The sequence below is a fragment of the Pezoporus occidentalis genome, unplaced genomic scaffold (genome assembly GCF_034315485.1).
Source record: "Pezoporus occidentalis ecotype Australia unplaced genomic scaffold, CSIRO_AGI_Poc_V1 ctg93, whole genome shotgun sequence".
Taxonomy (NCBI): domain Eukaryota; kingdom Metazoa; phylum Chordata; class Aves; order Psittaciformes; family Psittacidae; genus Pezoporus; species Pezoporus occidentalis.
Window position 1 is genome coordinate 4899219 of NW_026916294.1, and position 15524 is coordinate 4914742.

The 15524-nt window shown below is 44.6% G+C and overlaps 1 protein-coding gene across 7 annotated transcripts in view; it reads right to left on the bottom strand.

Moving 5' to 3' along the window:
* Window positions 1-4227: 4227 nt before the first annotated feature.
* Window positions 4228-15524, bottom strand: part of LCLAT1 (lysocardiolipin acyltransferase 1) — a 118650-nt gene continuing 107353 nt past the window's right edge. For all 7 annotated transcript variants that reach the window (XM_062605834.1, XM_062605831.1, XM_062605830.1 and 4 more), the window contains one exon: window positions 4228-8332. In XM_062605834.1, coding sequence (XP_062461818.1) covers window positions 7824-8332 — 509 coding nt within the window. In that variant the 3' untranslated portion in view covers window positions 4228-7823. The remainder of the gene's footprint in view (window positions 8333-15524) is intronic.

Here is a 15524-nt window from a genome sequence, read left to right on the forward strand (position 1 = left end):
TCCCTAATTAGGCTCTCTTTCTTATGTGGCTGCTGCTGTCATTAGCAGTGGAAAGCTGAGAGCCTGCCTTTACCCTTCACATGTTGGGAGGAGGCAGACCCGAACACCTTGCTGTGATCTTGCATAAAGCATCTCTTGTGCTCGCTCTCAGGGGCTCCTGGAAAAGCCTCTTCCTTTTACCCAGTGAGGAGGGACAGAACCTCTAGAGGAGCACAGCATCTGCAGCGAGGAGGCTGGAGATGCCCACTGGGTGTGTGACACTTGAGCACTGAATGACCACAAGGTCAGGTTTGCCCTTTTACAGCTGCAAGAGCCCAAGTGATAGAGTACAGAGGTCTGAGCAAGCTACCCTGCTCCTGGCAGCTCATCTTGGTGTGGAAACAGAGAAGGCAGCAGAGGTCATATGCGTCCAGCTGGACTCCTGTCTCCATCACTGCTCTTCACCAGTGGCTGGGAAGGAAAGAGATGCCCCATCAGCCTTCCTGCTGCAGAAGAGGTTTGCCAAGACCCCAGTGGGCTTTTCAGTTGCTGTATGGCAGAGCAGTCTGGCCACGGCAGCAGAGGATGGAGCAAGCTCATCTCCCTGTGGAGAGTGGGGCAGAGTGGTCCACGTTGAGCTCTGTGCAGCCAGACTGCTCCTACAGCTTCAGCATGTTACTTTAAAGCCAGGCTGGGTGTGTAGGCTGAGGCTCCCCAGCTCTGGGACTACACAGGCGTCGTGGGACAGGAACAGAGAGAGTTGATCAGAGATCACAGCTGAACATCAGCCCCCTCTCACCCATGTCAGACAAAACTCCACTGAAATACCAGGATGAACTCCCGTGGATGGGAACGGGCAGGCAGCTGAGTTATTGTATCTGGAAGGAAATACCCAGTCCTCACTGCTGGGGCAATGTGACATTATCCCAGCAGCTAAGGGCCAGCTGTGCCCTGTGCTGTCCTGCCCACAGTGATGGGACTCACTCCCTGCCAAGGCCTCGGGGAGCAGGAATAATACCTGTCCCAAGCAGGATGTGCAGCCTCAAACCCATACGTGTTAGCGCCTGGTGCCAGACACATCTGTGGCTGTCAGTAAGTGGTGCCTGTGCACTGCCCCTTGCCACAGCTCACATTACTCACAGCATCTCTGGGTGCTGTCAGCCTGCATGTCTGTGCACAGCTCCACCTTTCCCAGGTGCTCCTCTTCACCTTCCAACTGGTGGCTGAAGCACTGGGGTCCTGCAGGGTGATGCTCTGTGTCCCGTTGTCCTTGTGCCGGCCATGAGGACCTCACAATGTTCATGCAGCAACCCAGGAAGATGAACCAACCGAGGAACTGGATCTGGCCCCTTCTCCTTGTGGGTGTCTCCAGGGGCAGACAAATGCCAAGAGCCTGTGGTGTGAAGCAGTCCTCAACTCCTGCCTCGTGGACATGGCCAGCACACCTTGATCCATGTAACACAGCGGCTCCAGGATCATGCTCTCCTGCTTTGTGCAACTGAAGCTTAGAGGGTGTCCCTGAAACTTCTTCTCTCTTGCTCCTGGGAGGGAGGGAGGGAGGGAGGAGAAGGCAGGCATAAAGCAAGAAAGGAATCAGGAAAGTTTTGTTTTCTGCCAAAAGAGGTTGTTTTGAGCATTTCCTTTAAATGGCTGGCTCTGTTCCTCCAGGGATTGGTGTTAGGGCCTGTTAGGAGCAGTGCAAGTTCAGCTCCTCACCTCCCCATGGTATGGGTACTAGGTATGGAAGTCCAACCTAACCAGACCTGGGTGCTGGGAGGGGAACCCCTCCTGCCCTCACAGCAGAAAAAAGGTTTCCCTGCCATGACCCTGAGGCCGATCATTGGTTCTGATGTTATGTGCCCATCACAAAGCACTGAGGAAAGCCCCCGGGAAGTGTGAACCTTCCCTTAAAAGTAACTATAGAAAGGGCACTTCTCAAGTGAAATGAGTGCAGAGCAGAGCTCCAAGGAGCTCTTTGAGCAGCACTGGGCAGGGAGTGCAAAGCTGCAGGAAGAAAACCTGTGGACAGTGTGAACAACATCTCCACTTAAGTCATTGCAGTGGATTATCTGGAAGGAAATCTAACAACAGTGGTGGGGAGGACAGCGAGGCAGCTCCTTGCCAGGGAGAACCATAGAACCCCAGACTGGTTTGGGCTGGAAAGGACCTTAAAGCCCATCCAGTTCCAACCCTCTGCCATGGCCAGGGACACCTTCCACTAGAGCAGGTTGCTCCAAGCCCTGTCCAACCTGGCCTTGAACACATAAAGAGGCTCCTTTGAGGACAGTCCATGACTCCCACTGTGAACTATCCCATGGAGCATGTTCTTACCCATTTTCTCTCAAGATGTCTAAATAAAAAAGTCTCTTCCTGTAGACCTTTTCCTTCAGCCTCCAGACCAAGATGACACACTCCCAACCAGCACTAGCAGGAGCCAACACATTCTCAGCACCTCTATCCCATTGTCCCTAACAATCTCCTTCCCCTTGGGTTCAGTGTCAACCAGCATTCATTCCTCTCTCACTAGGCACCCAGCAGCTCAAGCAGCAGGGCAAGCCTCGAAGGCAGGCAACGAAATAGTGTAAGGAGTTAGAGATCAAAACCTTAATGATGCTCATGCCAGGTTATGGCTCTGCAGAAGGCGATGCCCAGCCCTTCCTCCTGCAGCATCTTGTCAAGCTCTTGCACCCTGCAGCAGCTTATCCTCCTCTGCTAGGTGCTGTCCTGTGGATGCAGAAGTAAGGCTAAGGCCTAAGCTCCTGGAGCTCTTCCCTTTGGGAAGGCTGATGGTGCTTCTCTGCTCCCTGAAGATGAAGGTGAAGGGGCTCTTGCCTCCTCCCTCTGACAAGCAAGCTGGAGAGAGAAACTGAAGGAAGACAGTGCTGACCACCAAAACCATCACACTCACACCAGCCCCTGTGCCTGCCTCTCTCATGCAGCCCAGCGTGAAGGATCTCAGAAGGAGCAAACATCCTCCTTCTTCTCCCAAGAGCACCAATGCCTATCTGAGAAAGCACAGGCAGTCTTTTTCTCCAGCTCCTGTCAGCATCCTGCATAACCCACCACCAAAGAAAACCTTACACAAATGATGCCAGAAAATGGGATAATGAACCACATGGGGGCCAGACTGGAATAAACCAAAGACATCCCCTTAAAAATTCAGGGCCTTTCTCCGCTTCTGCTAAAGATGCTGGGGCTTCTGAGAGGCCCAGTAAGGACAGAGGTGAGCTCTGCCTCTCGTGTGCCTCAGCACAAACCCTCTCCAGGATGAGAGTCACTCAAGCACGTTATAAGCACAGACTGTGCTCCCTGCTCCAGGGAATCATTTCTGGTTGAGGCAGCTTGCGATCTGATTCGAAGTCCTCAGGAATTTAAGACAACCTTTTCCCTGCTGTATTGAACCGCAAAGGGGGTGTCTGGGGCAGCTGGAGGGTGAAAGCTTTGGCCTCCGTTACTATTATTTGCTATAATGGCAGGTAAGGCAGAGAAATCGATTTTTTCATTGCATATCTGTGCTCTGAGGAAACAAGGAGAAAGTGACAGCCGCTCAGTACAGAGCATGGCTCATTTGGACTTGTGCAGACTGATCTGAAGGCTCAGAGCACATGTAGGCATTGCAGATTAGCATCTCCAGCTGTAAAAACGGCTAGCAGGATATCCGTTTCTTGTAGCCTTTCTGCCACGTGCTGCCTGCTGGAGATGCAGGTGTTTTATAGGGCTGTGGCAGTCACAGCAAGGCTATTTCCTGTTAGGTAATGGGGAGCACAACAGCTCCTTGGAAACACAACCCTCAACGGAGAGAGAAATTAAGGAGCCTGTGATCCAACGTTACATTAAAGAACGTGCAACTTGCAATAGCTCATTTCTTGTGCCAGTAATTACATGGGTTTTAACAGGATAGAGCTAAAATGGAGGACTTCTCTACACAGCACTACCTAACACTCTTTCCAGCCACAGCTTACTAACAATAGTGGTTAAGCAGCAAAGCAGGTTCAAAGTCTTGCACACTCAAAGGTCTCCATTACATGAAGAGGGCAGAAAAGAGAGTTCAGCCAGCCAGCTGCCCCTTTCCAGCCTCCCATGGAGAGAATGGAGTCACACTGCCCCAGTAGCCATAAACCATAGGTTGAGCACCCAGACAGACACCCATCTGCCCAAGACACAGCATATGATTGAACACAAAGTTTGTTCTTTATGAGTCCATACAGAATATGTCACGCAGTACAAGGAAAATGGCAAAATGAAACATTCGATGCTTCAGGTCTTTATTGTTGCTGTAGAGTAACTGGTACATGGTTAAACCATTCGAATATAATCAGTGAACTCTGAAAACTAAGGCTTTCTGTAGGTTTGTAGTATCCTGGTGTTTCCTTTCACTGAGTGTACATATAAAATCAAGTTATAAAAACACAGATCTTTGTTAAACAACACAGATTGATGCAACGCATAAAATCAGGAACTATGTCTGTATGACCAAGACAACACCTCTCAGACCAGCTTTGGGCCTTTTAGCTTTGAAACCAAGAGAGAAATGTCTTGGTCTGACATCCCACTACACACACGACACACACAGATGGCAGGATTTCAACCTTCTGAGCAGAGAGTAAGAAACCCCTGATGCTGATGAGGAAACATCTGACTGAGCAAACAAGAGTAGTGTCTTTAAAGCACATCACTGATCTCAAATGATGTAAGCAAGACCTAGCAAGACCTGTAAGTCCCATAGACAGGGCAGTTGCTGTTGAGCACTGCTGTTGCTGGGACTATGAGAGGAGGTGACCTAATGAGTGAGACGAGTCTTGGTGCCAATTGCATCCCATGGAAGAGGGGTGTGTGTGATTGTTGGAGTATTAGCACCTTTAACCCAACAGCACTGAGTGATTTACCTGGCATAGAATCATAGAATGATTTAGGCTGGAAAAGACCTTTAAGATCATTGAGTCCAATTGTAAACCTAATATTGCCAAGTCCACCACTAAACCATAGCCCTAAGTGCCATCTCAGTATACTTCGAAGAGAGAAAAAGTGTAAGAACAAAACAGTGTAGAAAAAATGTGTATATTAAGAACCTTTTGAGTAAAGAGCTACATTTTGACCAAAGAGGGAAAAAAGCATTCATGGAAAGATCTTCCCCCAGTTCCTTAACCACTTCGTAAACAAAGAAGTTTCTATATCTACAAAGCTGTTTCAGTTTTAGTCATTCTTTTCCCATCTTGTATTTCTGATTAAGATGGAAATTGATGCACATGATCTGAAAATCTATGTCAGTCACAAAACCAACACCCTTGCCTGGGAGAGGAGGAGTCTTCACTTACCATGGGCTGCCCCACATCATGGAGTCAGGCACTGCAGATGTGATATTAGCAGCTGACAAGAAGATCATTCCTCTTTAATCCAAATACAAGTGAGAGGAGGGTGGATTACACATTTGCAGGATGTTCACCACACTGTATGTTTGGCTCCAGCTGGGAGAAAACCCCTTGTAAGAGTCAATGATGGACTGCATCTAATCACATAGAGATGAAAATCTCCCACTGCTCCACGACCAAGATTCACACTGATTTTTCTGATACGTTTGGTGGTACCACGAAGTTCTCTGACTGACTGAAATAAGTGTAGCTGGCATTTATGTCACCAACATGTATAATCTGTTCTCCAAAGTCATTCCTGAAGACTGTGTTAAGGCTGCTGGAGTCGGCTGGCCATGGTTACTCCTGGTATGAAAGCACAGCTGCGGCTCAGGACAGACTAGAAGAAGCCTTTTGGGTCTCCCCTGCATTAACCATAAATGAGGTTTTTAGGTTTTCCCTTGCAACGAGTTATCTGATGTGCAAGGAACTGCATCAAAGCAGAGTATTAGGTGAAGCAGAACCAGGCTATGAAGATTTAAGCTGCAACCATGCCTCTGATATCACAGAATTCTGCTTTAAAAAGTCCTCATAGTGCAGAAAGGGCCTCCTTCCACTCGTGACAATGAAAGATCAGTTGTCAGTCGTCAAATATCAATATGAAAAAAAACATTAAGAAACATAACCCTAAATATAAACCTAGGTTTATTTCTTGAAAAAGGGGATTAAAAAACCCAGAGTAACCCAGGTGGCTTCAAGTACTTCCCCCATAATAAACAATGTTGTTAGAAACAGAGATTAAAAAATACTTGTCACCTTGCAAGGGACAGTTGAATAGAAGCTGGTGATTGGTTCAAGAAATGGTCCTTGATACAAACACATTAGACAAACATGCTTAGAGTTGTAATTTAGAAGAAAACAGATGTGTCTCCCATGCTGACCCAATGCTTGAGATATTCATCAGTCTCTGTACTTTCACATTTCATGGCAATGTCACCCAACAGATGGAGCCAGGCCATCTCGGTTTAGCTCAACCAAGCCTTCATGCAATAAACAACAAATACTGAGTAAGTCGGGAAGGTTTTATAGCAATACAGTTGATCAAGTGGTCTAACAGTTTTGAGGTTTAAGTCCAAATCTAACCTGAAGTGCCTCCACAGTGCTGGCAATGTTTAGGTCTTTTATTAGGTGGGCATGAATATTACGCTTATTATGTATGACAAGGAACATGCTTGAAAGTGCCTTGTCTGAGTTTAAGCCTTTGGATTTTCTCAATGTCATGAAAGTAGGGTAAAGTGTTATAATGGGAGCCCCAAAAGAAGCTCCCAGCAATTGCAAAGGAAGTTGGAAAAGCAATGATGGCATCAGGCAATCAATACTGCAAAGGAAGGTGCAGCTCAAGTTGCCTGTGCTGTGCTAAGTCTGAAACCCATCCCTTGTGTCTGTAAAGAGACAACCATTGCGTCAGATGCATTTCAACCAGTCTGGCTGACACACATGGGACAAGCAGTCTTCCTACTCATTATATGGACTCTTGAAATGCCTGAGAAAGCAATGTAAAAATCAAAACGAATGCTCCAAAAAAAGGTATCTTGCCCAGCCTGAAAAAGAAATAAAATGTTTTCGATCAAACAGTGTCTACAAGGAGAACTTTTGGAGAAACATTTGCCAGCTACTCAGAGACAGACGCTTATTTTTGCCTCTACAAGAAAAAGAAAACAATAAACCAACAAAAAACCAGCTCCCCTATCCCACAGCTCTGTGTACTACAGCAGAACAAGTCTCCCACAGCTATGAGGGAGATCAAAACAGTATGAAACAGTGAGAAATCAAAACTTAGCTGCACAGGTCTATGAAATAATCAGTTGAGACTTAAGTGGAGGCAAAGCCAGCACTGTTTTCTGTACGACAACACAAGACTGCAAAGCTTAAAAATCCTTCTAGTGACCAAGCCAGTGTGGTTGAATAGCGGTAGGTTCAGCAGTGTTTGGAAAAGCTTATGCAAAAATACTGTTTTAAAATAAGAAGTCTGAATACTTGAAATAGAAAAAAGAAACAACCTCTCCTCCTTCCACCTACCATCCAAACATCATTTCCAAACCCAGTGCTTACTTCACGACAACATGATCATACAGAAATCATACATCTGTCTCTCTTAGCTGGACAGCTTGGGTTTCTACATGAAAGTTCAGTGCGTGTCACATTTATTAACGTCCTTATGATTGTTCAGTAATCCAGCAATTTGTTTGCTAATTACAGCAGAATGCAGTTGCTAGCTGCTTGCAAGAGCAGTGTTGAAATTACATTCAGAGATAAAACCTACCATTTTCACGTGTAGCAGTAACTAACATTTTTCTTTCTCTTCACAGAATCAAGTGCAAATGTCTAACAATGGCAACAGGAAAAGACAAATCTCATGCAAAAATTCTTCCCTGCGCATAAAATTCACAGGACACCTCAATCCCACCCATTTTTACCTCTTTCTCTACCCCAGAACTAATTGGTTTTTACTTTCATGTCATGAATTTTCTGTTGCTTTTTAAAATATCGATGACAAGCGAGTTCAATTAGTTCCAGCCCACCAAATATCTTTTGCTGCACAACAAAAAAGATGATCATGGCTGCAAAATACCATTGTGCAAAGCTGTAGAGGTACAGCAGTGCAAGCATACCCAGCGGGAACACCGTCCAATACAGGAGCGAGATGCACTTGACCGCGAGGACCCTGAGCTCAGATTTACACGGTGGAATAATGCTTTGCCCTGTTGTACTGAAGCATTTTCCACCTTCATAGAAGTGTCGGAGTCTCTCCTCTTTCTCTTCCCAACGTTTCCGGCACCAAAGCTGCAGCTCCTCCTTAGAAATGGGGACTGTCTCTATGGGGTATCTCTGGACGTGGAAGTGAATCTCCTTTGGGAAGTTTCCATTCAAAAGGTGCTTCTCTGTCTGAGGAATGTTTTGGGGGTATGCCACAGTTATGTCGTGGATGGCATCGAGATTGTCACCTAGAAAAAGGTTTGGAGGGGAAAGAAAATAATCAGTACAGATCATGCAACGGTCAGAACATTAATTCACTTCAAGGCGTGACTGAAAGTTGTCCAAATTGTGTCAGAAATCCCCAAGGTACATTAGCTATCCAGAGTACGTTGTATCTGCTAAAATCTCTGAAAAGGCTGAAAGGCCAAATGTTTCCCAATCATCATCTGTTCCAAATCTGAGCAAGAAACTTTGGGAACAAAACTGTATGCAGTACAAACCATCATGGAATTACAACAGTGAGTAAGAGCTTAAAATCCAATTTAAAGGAGAGAAGAAGAGAAGATGTATATGCATTCTTGGATAAAGAGCACAGTATGTGAGACTGATCTTCAGTTACTCATATCTGTGCTGCAAGCTGAAATTGCTTTTAACTAATGAAATACGATTTAGTGTATGCTCTGGTGAACACTGAAAAAGATTCAGTTTGATCTGAAGCAAGCAGCATACACAATCCTAATCCATTGAAGACTGAGAAAACATAAGCGAAACATATACCAGCTAAGTATCAGGAGCTCATTAAATCTAAGGTATCTCATAAAGGATGAGGAATATCTCTGTGGCTCAGCCAGCTTTGCAGAGAACTCCAATTGACACGATTGTTTTAAGTATGCCTGGTCACTACTGTAAGGAGGTGAGCTGCTGCTTACTGCATCCCAGATCTGGTAAAGACAAAAGTACAGCATAAATGGCAGAGAAGCCCAGCTTTAAGTGAGTATAGTTAACATTTAAACAGCAATTCTGGATTAGAAATTCAAGCAAATACTGATAAAAAAACCCTCTTTATTAAAAACCTAACCCTTATTACCACACCTGATCAAGCCAACACTCTTGAAAGAATATCAGTATTGCCAAAGCAGGGTTTGCTATCTTTGTACTAGGTATTTTTACACTTTGTGCATCTCTGTAAGTAGGTGTTTTTACACTCTGCATTCTCTAAATACCCTCGCTATCCCCCGGCCTCTGACCAGACATTCTTTTTAGATTTCATAAAGTAAATTCTGCTAGTGTAAAACTGATCTAAAAATAGGTGCCTGGTGCACTGGATGTTGCATAACTGTGAAGTTCTGCCAGCAGTGATTTATGCTGCTGTTTTTATTTGCCTGGCTGGCTCAGGGCAAAATAGAATTGGAGACTAAAAGCTGTCTCCAGTTGCAGCGATTGAAGACTTTTGTTCTCATAGCTGATGTAAACCTCTTGCAAAGATGATCAACACCTACTCTTTTGCCCTGCTCCCTCTTTTCATTTGCTCCCCTCCCTTGGTGTTTTGTCTTTCTGTTACAGCTCTGAAAATGACAGGCACAGAACAGAAAGTTACTTTAAAAGGCCATGTTCAAAATGATGTATCTAAAGTTCAACTCCAAATATCACAAGAGGGGGAAAAACCCTATTCAGCCTTTCAGAGTATTTTATAACTGCTGTCTTATAGCAATCTCTCTTGGACAGATTTGTGGCAGGTTGCTTGGGTTTTTAAAGAGCTATGCATGGCTCCTAAGAGGTCTATCAGAGCAAACTCAATACTCCAGCTTTTGTCCAGCGATGGGATCACATTCTATCAAAGCAGAGAATCGCTGTATTCCGCACAGGTAAAACCTGTCAGATCTCCTTCCAGAATTGGACGTGTCTTAGAAACCCAGCCCTTACAGAAGGAAACGATAACCAGCCTGCTGCAGCCTAGCACAAAGCATTTTTATTTTGAGAACAGCTTGCATTTTTCCTCCCCCCTGCACCAAATACTTCAGAAGGAATTACAGTCATCCTACAGGACAGACATCCCCTAATTCCTGGCTCAGCCAGGGGAAGGGCTGCTACATATGTCTCTAAGATATATCCACCTCTCATAATCTGTCTGTAACTCCCCAGGTCCTACTGACACATAAAACCTACACACTTTATCTCAAGAGGGAGGCCAGAAAGGTTCAGCCTTCCTGAGAGCCTTGTACGAAAAAAGTCTTCTAGGAGAAGAGGTTTTGGCCACGTGAGTTTCTCACCCACCATGCAGTCATTTGTGTCTTGCAATGGCAGTTCGTCTGCCATTGCAAATGCTCTTGAAGAACCAAGGCATTACTCATAAGGACCACTGGCATGCAGACCACAGGCAATAAATCATCAGATTTGCTTAAGACACAGATTTTCTGACTCTGTACAAGTGGCACTGTCAGGACTGGGCAGGACTCCCTGCACACACACACACACAGCTGGTCTGATCTCTTCACCAGGCAGATATATCTCTTCCCGTGAATTCCTGATCAGAAGTGGGGAAGCCTCTGCTCGTTACCTATGGATCAGTAGCATCCCCAGACAGATACCTTCCAGCAGGGCTTCACACCAGACTGCAGAAGACCCACACTACACTGTGGCTTCTAAATTAGTCACCCAGAACAAAGCTTAAAAAGCCATGCACAGGAGGGTGGACATAACCCTTTCTGCATTGCAAATGCAGAAACCAAAAAAGGATGATTACATGAACCGGTGTGTCCAAACTTGAACCAGTATCTCCTACTGCCCAGCTGCAAGGTTCACCTATTAAAGTGTATTTTACATAAGAAGAAATGAAACTTCAAGGGTAGATTTAGCATATCTGAAAGCACAGAAACATCAGAAAGAGAGAAGACCAGAATACCAGGTTTCATACACAAGAGGATTAGAGCCTTTCTCAACCGGCCCCTTGTTTGGGTCATACATATTTAAAAACTCCACACAAATGGCAGCCTGAAGCTTTAATTCCCCAGCAAGGCAAGCATGTGAAGAGGACCAGCTTCAATCAGTCTTCTATGGCTGCTGGAAGAAGCATGCCCTGATAGTGTTAGGTGCAGTAAAGCTGTGGGATCCACACTGCACATTTGAACAAAAAGGTTCTGCGTGATCTTAGAATTAAATGATCTTTAAGGTCCCTTCCAACCCAAACCATTCTACGATTCTATGAGTCTCTGCTGATCTATCAATGGCATCTTTCAATACGGACAGGATCAGTGCACCACTGCCAAATGTCCTACAAGGAAATCGGCAAAAAAGAAGAAAAGTTACCGTAGCGGATGAAGGTAGACCATTTGTGAGCAGGGACAAAATTCCCTTAGGCTAGATTTCATCAGGCAGTTTTGAACCTGAATCCTTGCTTAGAGCATCTTTACTGTCTCCATTTCCCTCTGAACTTAAACTTCTTGCCTCTGCAGTCTGAAGATACCTAACAGCAGATAAATAGCAAGGTGGCCATCAACCAGCAAAGGAAAGTGAAGATGCAAGGCAGTCACTGATTCCCCACTTGAATTTAAAGATCTACTTAAAAAACCTGTTTCTGTACATTGTAAGAACAAATTGCCCTAAAGGAAGTCACATCACTCAGCTCTAGTGGGTCAAAAATGAAGCAAGTGTATTCGTTCATAGATCAGGGAAGCTGTTGGTGGACAAACCAGTTATTGCTATGTTTTTAGTGAAATCTAAGGGATTGTCTTTATCCACATCCCATTGGGGAAGGGATGAAGGACAGAGGAAATAGAGTAATGTTCACAGTTTTGCATCTGAAATCTAGTCAAGCTATGAAACTGCCATTAAAGCTAGTCAGGGAGGTAGCCCAGCTCTTCGGGACAGAGACATACCAGTTTCAGTAGCTTCACAGTCTCAGGGCCTTCTTCCTGCAGTAGCACAACCATATATCCTTCATACCGCTAAACACTCTTCTGTTTTATGCTTTATAAAAGCACTTCACTAAAGGAAACCTTGCTACAGTGCTTGGGAGTGAAAAAAAAGTTTATGTGCAACTGTTGTTAAGCAGCTATAAACTGCGTAACATGCAGATGATGATTAATCCAAGAGGCGGTCTCCATTCTGGGATGATGAAATGCCTCAAAAGCACTGTTCCTTTTCTTTTTAAACACTTTTTCCTTTTCTTTCTGTGCTCCAATCAAAGTTATTTCTATTTCGAGTTCTGTTGATACATAACATTACTTCAAGCAATTCCAATGCACGGCTGGTTGCTTTGGGCATTGCACTCAGAGGTGGCAGAGGAAGAATGTACCAGGCACATGACCAAATCAACAGCATCATGGAAAGACACCTTCTTTTCAAAAACATTTACAAGTTAAAATGAGGACATTTTCTTTCACTACACCAGCTGTTGCATCGGGATTTTTATTCTCTGTTAGAAGTTGCAGCATCTGGTAGCCCTCACACATGCAACCACAGAGTTCCCTCAGCCCAGGAAATAGTTAAAAATAGGTTTTAATGAGAAGGTGAGGCAGGCTGGGTTGATCCAGTGCAAGGCATATCCAGGCAAGTCTACTGACCACTCCCAGTTATATGGGACCAACCCCTTTTACTCCTTATTTCTCTATTTTCCCAAACTTGCTCCTCCCAAACCACACCGAACCATTCACTTTCCCACTTTTGGTTCCTTCCCTAAATATCCCATAAATAAATCTTGTACAATCCACAAACACTCCTCCTGGGCATCCTCTAACGAGTCCCACAAGCAGCAAGGCCCCTCAATCTGTAAGGTGATGGACAGGAGCCTCTCCCATTGACTCAGTGGCTGCAGCTCCCCCGTGACAGCCCTTATGGAGTTGAAACAGAGGTTCTGTTTGTCCATCTGGGTTTTGGGGTTTGCCCTGCCTGCCCTTGTACCCCCGTGCTCCCTTGCATGTGTGCTGACAAACGTGTTATCTCTCAACCTATTATAAAAACCTTACAACCATCAGTCTTAATAGGCTCAAAATAAAGATGTCATGGCTAAACTGAAAATCACTTTTAATTGCGTGTATTCAGTAGTACCATGTCAGCACAGTATTTTAGGGGAAAAAAAAAACAGCATGAATGTAAAAGGCAGGATTAAACTATTTTGAGCTTCTTCTAAACACATTTACAAAGATAATATTGCAAGGGAGCTCAGGAGTAAGTGGGCTGGTTGGGGATGGACCTATTACCCTCTGCTATGAGCATGGCTCAGGAGCTCGAGCAGTGCTCGTTCCTCAGTTCTGGTTCACGTCAACGGCAAGGACACTTCCTTGCTCATACTCTGGACTGCACAATGCTAAGCAAGCTCTCTGAGAAACAAGGGGATCTATACAAGCAGCGACTATGGTCCAAAATGATGATTCAGAACAGAAGATTTTAAAGCCAAAATGGCCACCAGTGACCCAAAAATGAGGATGGGCCCTAGGCAAATCCACGCAATGAACTGCTCAGGCTCTCAGCAGTCGGGAAGGTGAACAGACAGCCAAGTCTCCTTGGCATTAACAGTGCCATTATCCATTTCCATCCCTAGCAAGGATCTCAGCAGCTGTAATTTGTCCTACTTTAGCTATCATTGACATTACTTTAAATCTTACAAGGATTATAGTCTCTTCCCCCGCATTGATCCAGCAGAGAAGATGCTATTCTTAACCACAGTACATCCCAGAACAGCACGTGATGAGCAGTTGAGCCAGAACGGGAAGAGGTAGACTGAGATGCTCTCACAGCAAAATATTCATGACCACCTTTAAATAAGCTATTCTGTGAAAAGTGGAACCAACGTGTGAGGCCCATTCATTTCACTTCCCACCATAATATAACTGGTTCCTTCATCACCCAGCTCTACATTTCCAGTCTATTGTTTTATACACTGGCTGCAACTCCCTGACCCATCCCTTAATATCCTCAACTTTATATACACGTCCTTGGGAAACTCTAAAGGAGGATGCCTGGCATTTCTGTAAATAAACTGATCAGCAACACAATCAAGGCAGAGATGGAAACAAGTAGAAGAAACTAGCTATGGTTCACTGTATCTGAGTATTGTACATTACCTTTGAAACAAAGATACATCTTTGGACATTAAAACAAAAGCCATCTAAAACTGCTTACTGGGAAATAGTACTGTCTTAGCTCCTGAGATTTGAGTCATTTTTCTTTGAGGATACTGTAATAGGAGGGAGTAGCTTCAAGGATTTACAGCCCCTCCTGGGAAGTATCATCCTTGTGAAGATGTAGAACGTCAGGCAGCCCTCTTTAAAGCAGCGGTGTCTGCCAGGGTTAATCTAAATCACTTTCAACTCAGTAGTTATTGGAAATCTTTTTTGGGTAAGTGTAGCAATCAAATAAGCAAACAAAAAAAAAGACAGAATGATAATGCTGGCCTTGATTAACAGAGAAGAGCGATCCTGCATACAGTTCTTTCTCTAGCTCTCTGAATTTCACCAGTGTTGTGATACAAGGAGAGAGGAAGACCTTCCAACTGCCAACACAAAGGAGTTAAGGAAGCTGCACCTCTTGTCCTTGAGGGTGAGAGCCTGAGGAAGGGGCAGCCCTGGCTGTTTCCTGCTCCCCAGCAGGAAGGAAATGTACTCTGGGTACCCCGTAGAGGAGTTACGAGGACTACTGGGATCTACAAGGTACCTCCAGCCTGGCTGGTGCAAAGATCAAGAGATATAAGGACACCCTCATAGATACCAGCAATCATTACATGCACTTAACTCCTTTGCTAAATACATTTAAATCACAGTTCTACTGCCTAATGCCACATCTCATTAATGTGTAAAACAATACCACTAACTGAAGTTGTTAGGGAGGGGATCTGCTTGACTTTGAAATCTCTGCAAACACCTCCTTTAATTATTTTACGACTAGACAGGAATGTTATCATCGTCTAATCTGATCTCCTGAATAACACAGGCCATAGGAGCTTATGTAGAATGCCTTCAAGCTTTTTACATGAGATTGGCAATTCCTTTAATTAATGGGAGGGAGGTATGTGCATGTGTACATTACATTTACACTTTTACTTCCTGACCATATAACTTGGCTAAATTAAAGAGCTGTCCATGCTCATGTGGGTAAGTATCCATTTGGTCTGCTAGCCACAGAAGTTGCTCCTGAACAAAGGAAACCTAGCAAGCTTCTGAAATGTCAAAATGAAGCATGTTTTTAAAAGCTCAAATCCCTTTTGAGCTCTCTGAATCTCTTCTAATATTCCACCATACTTTTCAAAGTGTGGGTGCTGGAACTAGGCAGAGTTTTCCAAACTGGCCTCATTGAGTCTATACACAGACATCTAGTGCTAACGTGCCCACTTGGTTTTCATTTTTATGCCTCCAAAGACTACATCCTTTCTTGCAGCTACAGCCTCTTTGTGAGAGCTGATATCCAGTCTCTTTATTAAGCATTACAAAGCCCTTTGCCACATCC